Source organism: Marmota marmota, unplaced genomic scaffold, assembly GCF_001458135.2.
Source record: "Marmota marmota marmota unplaced genomic scaffold, marMar, whole genome shotgun sequence".
Lineage (NCBI taxonomy): Eukaryota > Metazoa > Chordata > Mammalia > Rodentia > Sciuridae > Marmota > Marmota marmota.
This window is the reverse complement of record NW_026000108.1, coordinates 3,128,056-3,136,230: the sequence shown is the minus strand read 5'-3', so window position 1 is coordinate 3,136,230 and position 8,175 is coordinate 3,128,056. Positions and strand designations below refer to the sequence as shown.

At 65.4% G+C, this 8,175-nt stretch overlaps 1 protein-coding gene across 2 annotated transcripts in view; it reads left to right on the top strand.

The window, feature by feature from the left end:
* Window positions 1-6,687, top strand: part of Cpz (carboxypeptidase Z) — a 15,891-nt gene extending 9,204 nt beyond the window's left edge. For both annotated transcript variants that reach the window (XM_015481914.2, XM_048784087.1), the window contains 4 exons: window positions 769-904; window positions 2,463-2,602; window positions 5,717-5,816; window positions 6,196-6,687. In XM_015481914.2, the coding sequence (XP_015337400.1) occupies window positions 769-904; window positions 2,463-2,602; window positions 5,717-5,816; window positions 6,196-6,563 (744 nt within the window). In that variant the 3' untranslated portion in view covers window positions 6,564-6,687. The remainder of the gene's footprint in view (window positions 1-768; window positions 905-2,462; window positions 2,603-5,716; window positions 5,817-6,195) is intronic.
* Window positions 6,688-8,175: the final 1,488 nt, after the last annotated feature.

The window sequence follows — 8,175 nt, the reverse complement described above, 5'->3', positions numbered from 1 at the left end:
ACCCACCCACCCTTCTTGTGTCCTCCTTTCTGACAGAGCATCCCCCTCCCAGGACAGATGAGTCCCCAGGCCATGGGGCCCCAACAGCCCCAGTGCAGGACGCCCCATCATCCATCTGGCCCACATTTGGAGGGGCTCTCACTGGGCCAGGCCCCATGTCCAGCCCAGGACTGACAGATGACAGAGACCCTGCCCCAGGAGAGGACCTGGACCCTGCCTCAGGAGGGGGCCTGTGTGGGAAGCTCTGGGCAGGCAGGTGTCCAGGCCAGGCACAGGCTGGCTGGGAGGTGCTACAGGTGTGTCCAGGGTCCCTCACCATATGTGGAAACTGCACGTGGCTTTGGCCGGCTGGTGGTGGCCAGAGAGGGGCTTCCTGCAGGCTGAGTCCCCGCAGCTGAAGGTGCTGGCTGGCCCCTGTGGGCTGTGCGGGGGACAGTGACTGTGTATGTCTGTTGGGATGAGAAGTCCTCCTCTCCTCCGACCCCTACTCCCAGCCTCCTGCCTTTGCCGCAGCCCCTCCAGGCCACCCATAGGAAGCGCGGCGGACTGCAAGGCTGACTGCAGTGTGCCCTCTCCCCTCAGAAGACGGTGGCCCAGCAATTGTGCCATCCAGGGACCCAGTGCACTGCCCCGAGGCTGCAGGGGACCCAGCCTGTGCACCGTCCCTGTCCTGCCTGTGCTTTGGGCCCCGCCCAGTTCTGAGGGCACCTGCAGAGCCCCTGCCCTGCTGGCCTGGCCCGAGGAGAGCTCTCTCTGTCTCCTTTCCAGATGTTCAAGCTGCTGGCCAGAGCCTACGCCGACGTCCACCCTATGATGATGGACAGGTCGGAGGGCAGGTGCGGGGGCAACTTCCGGAAGCAGGGCAGCGTCATCAACGGGGCGGACTGGTACAGCTTCACGGGAGGTGCGGCTCTGCGGGCGGTGGGCGCAGGACCCACGTGGGAGGAGGCCAGAGCCCAAGGCCGGGAAGCTCTGGGCCGGGTGGTCGGGTGGGAAGAGCTGGGGGCCAGCTTGGTGGTCATTGAGGGTCTTCACGCAGCGGAGGGATGTGGGGGGCCACCCTGGGCCTCCCTCAGTGGCTGTTGCTGTGGCTTACTTTCTGAAAAGCCCCGGGTCACGTGCCACGCATCGCCAATGCGCTTGCCCTTCAGGGCTATGGAGGGCGGGCAGGCCACTCCTGGACCCCAGTTAGGCCGGCCTTTCAGAGACAGCAAAGATTTTCTGGTACCATATCTGTGCGGGCGCGGGAGGCACGCGGGCGGAGAGGAGGCCCGTGGGGCGACTTACACCAGGACTTGGTCATTTCTCTGGCCTCAGCTTTACCTGGGCACCTGCATTCTGACTGACTGGCACTGCCCTGGCTGCAGGACCACAGGGACAGTGTGGAGCCCACAGCTACCACACGCCCCGGGGGCGCCCCCAGGCCCAGCCCACGGTGTTCCCATAGCTGGTGTCCCATGTGCCAGCCAAACACTTGTTATTTGTTCCAGATGAGGACGAGGGAAAGACGGGCTCTCATTTGGCGGCCACGAGTGGCGGGGCTGGGACTCAGGATGCAAGCCCATCTCCCCACCTGCCCACTCCTCCTGCTTGGGAGCTCTGCATAGCTGTGGGCAGGGCCCCTTGCTGTCCATACTGGCCCAGGCCCTCCTCTCGCAGGACCAGATGCGTGGGCTTTCTGACCCCAGCCAGAGGCCGGCAGCCTGGGTCTTGGCTCTGTTCTGTATTCTTCAAAGGACCCACAGGGTAGGGTGGGCTGATAGAGGCCATTGGACTCCCCTCCCAGCTGACAGGGCCCGTGGGCAGGGCCAGATGAGTCCCAGGTGGCAAGGCCTTGGGAACTGTAGACGGGGGGGGGGGGGGAGTCACAACACTAGTGCACTGTGGGGGCTCAGAGGAGACCCTGAGCTCCCGCAGCATGGGCTCCCGGCTGCCCCTGGCACAGTGTGGCCTTATCCTGCTGTCCACCCAGTCCTGCTCTTGGGCAGCGTGGCTTCTCTTGGCCAGGAGACTGGAGCCCAGTGAGTGGGGGCGGGAGCCGCAGTCCTCCCAGCTGCCGCTGGGTGGTTGCGGGCGTCCAGCTCTTCCGGGCCCACAGGCCCCCGGGAAAGTGAAGATGCTAAGATGTCTCTGGGCTGCTGCTGGGCCAGTGTCCAGGGAAATGGACATAATTGTTCTTGCCAGACTCCTGGGGCCTTGAGGCCAGGGCAGGCCCGTGGATGGGGTGCAGGGGCCCGTGTACCCCAGGCGCTGCCTTCTCCTGGGGAATCGCCCCAGACGGTGGGGAGACGCAAAGCCCGTGGGCTTCACCACTAACCTGTCAGGTTCCAAGTCCTCCTCTGGGGTCCTGGCAAGAGCCCTCCGTGCCCCGTGCCTCAGCTGTCCGTCTGTGGGGCGGGGAGAGTCCCCCAGCACCTGCGTGCTCGCCGGTCCCTGTCTTGACGGCCGGGCCCTGTGCCTAGGCATGTCCGACTTCAACTACCTGCACAGCAACTGCTTTGAGATCACAGTGGAGCTGGGCTGCGTGAAGTTCCCCCCGGAGGAGGCCCTCTATGGGCTCTGGCTGAACAACAAGGAGTCCCTTCTGAGCTTCGTGGAGATGGTGAGCGGGGCCTGGGGGACAGGCTCGCCCGGGGGGGCTCCTCGTCTCCACTCGTTCAGGACTCAGGCTCTCCAGCCCCCTCCTCCATGTGCCCTGGGGGTGCTGGGGACGCCAGGGGACTAGTCAGACTCCCCTGGAGCAAGGGTCTCCCCCGAGAGGGAGCACAGGAGCCAGGCAGCCCGGAGGCACTGACCCAGCCTTGGAAGCCAGGGGCCTTCCCGGAGGAGGTGGCTGATGTCTTGGGGAAGGAGGAATCAGGGGACAAGACAGAGGGCTGGGCAGAGAGAGCCACGTGTAAGAACTCCTGGGTGGTGGGGTCCCTCGGGGATCCTATGGCTGGAGTGAGGACCATGGCTGTGAGAATGGGGCGGGGATGAGGTGACGGCTCAGGGGAGCAGGGTCCACGTGGCCTGCCTGAGCAGGCTGGAGTGGACGGTCAGAGGTTGGGTCCAGAGGTGGCCTGCCTGAGGCATACCACTGCCAGGGCTAAGGCCACCTGGACACAGGTAGGTAGGTGGTGAGTGGGGATGGCAGGGAACACAGCCACGGTGATCCTGCTGAACCAGAGAGCCAAGGCCTCCCCCAAACAGCTGGGGGCCTGGTGCCCAGTGCCCACCCCCTCGCCCAGCACAGCCTAGACAAAGTGCTGCAAGCTTCAAGGGGGCCTGGGGAAGCCACGCGGAAGACGACAGGGTCCTGGGGTTGGTGGATGTCCTCCGCGATGTGCAAGAACACCCGATCCCCTGTGGGCCCAGGTGTCCGGTAGGAAGCCGGCCCTGGGGGAGAAAGGCTCTCTGGTCGGAATGCAGGCTGCTTCGCAGTTGGCGCCAACAGCACGTGGCGGATGCAGGGCCGCCCACTTAGAGGTGGGCTTGGGAGAGGCCTGGTGCTGCTCTGGGGCCCCAGGGCTAGGAGACATCCAGAGGAGGAGACAGAGGGTCCAGTGTGGCCCTGGAGCTGTCTGTCCCCAAACTCCAGTAGTCCCCAAGAACCCTCCTTTCTAGAAAGCTCGGGAACCCTCCTCCAGGTAGGTTGGGAGCAGAGCCTCCCTGTGCAGGAGCACCAGGGCAGGAGGAAAGCACAGCTCAAGTGACCGCGGAGCATGTCGCCCTGCTCAGGTTCCTAACTGGCGGCTGCACTACTGCTCCGGGGGCAGCCTCCTCCTGAGATAGGCCCCGGGTGCTCGTTTCATTCCGTGTCTGTCTGGTGGAAATGAGTTTTAAGGAGTCTCAGAGCAGCTGGGATTGCTCCGTGGATATTGCACATGAAGTCCTGGGATATGAAGATTTAATGGCGTGTGGCTGGGGGTGGCCGGCGCACGGCTGCTCCCGAGACGGCCCCCCCCAGCAAAGCCGGCGCAGGCTTCTGATAAGGATCGAGCCTGTCGTGGCCAATTGAGGCTTTTCCATGTGATGCTGGGCAGGCCAGGGAGTCTGCAGCGCCCGTGGGCTGGAGGGCTGCCTTCCTCTCTGAGAGTGCCACGCCCCGGCCGCCCAGGAGGGCTGGATGGGAGAGAGAGCCGGGCCCAGGGTGTGGGGGAGCCCCCGCAGCGCCCCTGTGTGCCCGGCCTGTTCTCCCCTGGGGCGGGGAGCCAAGGAATGTCTCAGGGAGCCCAGGGCCACGGGACCCCGAGGAAGCCCCCGGTGTGGCTGGGGTCAGGGAGGGCTTCCTGCAGGAGGACAGCAACCGGGACTGGAAGGGGGGTGGCCAGCGGCTGTGGAAGCTGACCAGAGCGCTCTGAGGGAGGGGCAAAGACGGAGGATAGAGGTCTGGGTGGCACAGCAACGTGGAGCTGGAGGGGTCCGCAGAGCAGAGGGGAGACCGGCAGGTGGGGCTGAGCCCTGAAGCCTGGTGGGGACTCTGCGTACCCCTCGAGCCCCCGATGAGCTGTGTGACATGGTCTGTCACGCCATCCCTTTGTCCTCACCACCTCCCACCCCTGAGGACCTGACTTCCTCCCTTCCGTCCACCTAAACAAGCCCACGTGGGATGGTCCCTGTCCGCTCCACTGGGCTGCAGGCCGTGGACACCCAGGTCCACATGTGGGCACAAGCCGGGGAAGGGTGGCCTGCCCCACTGGAGCAGATCAGGAGGCGGAGACCCTGACATCAGGACTCACGTGCCCTCCCTCGTCTCCTGGATCCTCTCCGGCAGCGGGGACCTGGCCAGAGCACAGGCAGACGGGGTTGTGGAGCCCTTCACAGGGGTCCAGCTGTGTTAGGCCTCTGAGGCCACCGAGGGTGCAGAGGGTCGGCAGTCATAGGGGCTGCCCAGGCTGAGGGCTGCTCTGATGGCCCCCTGCCCTGGGTTTCCCACAGGTGAACCTGGGCGGCCACCCTGGGTGGAGTCCCCACATCTGCTCCCCCTGGGGCAGCGGGGCATAGGGAAGGCCTGCAGCAGGGCCGGCGGCGGCTCTGGCTTTGCCCGCCCCCATTCTATAGTAGAGAAAATGAGGCACAGAGAAGCTCCTGGCTCTCCCAAGGCCGAGAGCCCTGGGCGGTGGCACTGGACGTCACAGGAGCAGGGGGACCTGGCTGGGACCAGTTCACACCAGGGCCGAGTGCGCTGTGTCTTCCTCCACAGTCCTGGGTCCCGTCCTCAGCGATATGGGGTGGGTCATCGTGCTCAGGCAGGACAGCGTGCTGAGTGCGAGGCAGCTCACTGGTCAAGAGTGGGTTGGGGGTCCTCCAGGGCTGTCACGAGGTCCAAGACCTTGCCCTGTGTCCTCCCTGATGCCCACGAGCCTCTGTCCTGAGGGAACTCTGGAGGCTGGCTGTAGCTGGGAGGCTGGGCGGAGGCTCAGACACACCTGTAGGTGGACCGGCCAGGTCATCTCCATGTGGAGGCAGGCGGTGGAGGCAGACCACAGGTAGAACCGCAGGGTCATTCACACACTGGGAACGTGCCAGGGTGGATTCCTGTCACTTCATTTCACCGTTGAGCATAACGGAGGCCCAGGGAGGAGGGAGCTCCTCATAACCATGCAGCAAGGGTGGCGGAGCAGGGTGCCACCGGAGGGCTCCCCAGAGACCCCAGACCCTGAGGGGGCTGGCGGGGCTGGCGGGCGGCCTGGGCTTCCCGGGAGCATGAGCCCATTTTTGCCTCCCCTCTCAGGTGCACCGGGGCATCAAGGGCGTGGTGATGGACAGATTTGGCCAGCCGGTCAAGAACGCCCGCATCTTGGTCAAAGGCATCCGCCATGATGTCACCACAGGTGAGCACCCTCCTGGCCTCCCCCTGGGACCGCGCGGACAAAGGGGCCGTGGGGGTGCCTGCAGTGGCTGCTGGCTCCGGTGGGCGGGGCCCTCTGTCCATCCTCTGGCCAGTGTGGGCTCCGCCGGCCTCAGGGGCCTCGCAGCTGGGCGGTCCAGTCCGCTGACGGGTGCTCCCGTGTGTTTGGGGGCTGGGCGTCCGTGAGGTCTTCCCAGGAGGAGTCCGTAGCAGGGCTTTGAGAGGTGGGAAGGACCTGCCGGGTAGAGGCAGAGGCCAGAGCAGGTGTGGGGTCCGCGTGCCTGGCCCAGGCTGACCAGCCTCCTCCCGCACGCGCCCTCCTCGTGGGGCCGCCGGCTGAGCCATTTTCCCTCTCTTTGAAGCCTCGGATGGTGACTACTGGCGACTGCTGCCCCCCGGCTCCCACATCGTCATCGCCCAAGCCCCTGGCTACTCCAAAGTCATGAAGAGAGTCACCATCCCCCTCCGGATGAGGAAGGCAGGCCGTGTGGACTTCATTCTCCAGCCTCTGGGGACAGGACACAAGAAGCTGTCCCGTGAACTTCAGAGAACTGTGCCTGCATCTCGGGACCCGCTGGGAGGTGCCGGCCTGCGGGACCAGCCCCCGCAGCTGGACCTTGAGCCCCTCGGGGCGCGCAGGCAGCCCTCGGCCGGAGGGAGCAAGCCCTGGTGGTGGTCCTACTTCACGTCCCTGAGCCCGCACAGGCCGCGCTGGCTGCTCAAGTACTAGGGCACCGTCCACGCCCCCGCGGTGCGGAGACCCGGCCCACCCCGAGCCCGGGCTCGCGGTTTTATCTGGCACAGACCTGGTACAAAGCCGTTGCGGCTCCATTAAAGGGTTGTGTTCACCACGAGGTCAGACCTGCAGTAGCCGTCCAGGGAGGGATGGGCTGGCCCTGTTGGGGGTGGACATGCAGCCCCGTCCCCGGGCTGGACCTTGGCGAGGCTCCGCCTGCCCATGAGTGCCCAGCACCAGGGCTGGGACAGACAGCACTTTTTCTGGGCCCACTGGGAGCTGGCCTTTCCTGACCACCTAGGCACAAACTGGCTTCACAGGTGGGGAAACTGAGGCAGGGTAGGGGCTGGGGGGAGGGGGTGGTGCCTGCCCACGGCAGGAGCTGAGCTCTGTGTCCTGCCACTGAAGGCTGAGCACCTTGGAGGACAAAGGAGAAGAATAGGGCGGAACGGGAGGAGCCGGGCTGGGTAGAGGTGGCCCCAAGGGGAGGACAGCTGGCCGGAGCCTTGGGCCCTGCAGCACTGTCCAGGAGGGTCACAGGGGAGGCTCGCAGGCTCTTGTGGGGCTGACTGCAGCAGGATGGGCTTCCTCCCTCTCTGGCTCATTATGCACCAGCTTGAGTCCAGGGATACTCCTGGTCCATGTTCCCCACAGGCGGGGAACCCCTGGTCCACCTCTGGCCATCAGGGGATCCGTCAGTCCTGGGGTCCACCAGGCAGGAGCTATGTAACTTCGTCAGTGAATGCTGCGGAGAAGGTGGGCTCCGGGGGCTGGAAGCCAGAATCCAGGTGTGGGCAGGACTGGTTCCTCCTGAGACCTCTCCTTGGCTTGGGGCCACCTTCTGACTGTGTCCCTGTGGAGTCTCTGGGTCCTGATCTCCTCTCAGCCCCCCTGATGACCTCACTGCGATCTGATTATCCCATGTCAGGGGACACCGTGAGGTTTGGAGTTCCGACCTCACCTAACTCTGAGGGACCTAGGCTGTCCCAGGGCAGAGGCCCATCTGCCGCAGCGGGCCCCCGCCTGCTCCTGGCCATATCGCTGACCCTAGATTTGCAGGCCTAGGTGAGGTGACCGCACAGGAAACAGTGTCCCACGTGATCCCCGCCCCACCAGCCAGCGTTGTCCCCTGGCCCCGGGCAGCCTGTGCTCTGTGTGGGAGGCTTCAGGGTGCACGGCCCACGCCGAGGAGCAGGCCCACTGCTGGCACCGGGCGTGACCTGTGGGGGAGGCTCAGGGCAGGGCTCTGGTGGCCACCAGTCACGGTGTCTCACATTTGGACAGTGGCTCCCAGCTTGTCGAGCGCAGGACACATGCCTCTGAGAGTGATCTGGCGCATCTGGCGGGCGTCTTCAACTCTCAGGGCCTGTACCGCTGGCCTGGGCCTCTGGTGCTGCTGATGTGAGGATTTGTTTGGCCCTCCCACGTGTGGGTCACTGTGCGAAGGTCCTCTGGCATCCCTCCAGTCATGGAGCAGGGACCCCAAACCCTGCCTTACAGGCGGGGTGCAGCAGAGAGGCCCGTCCTGCCTGCCCAGCCCCTCTGGCAGGCGCGTGCACGGGGCAGCCACGGCCCCCACCCTGCCCATTCACACTGTCCAGGGAAG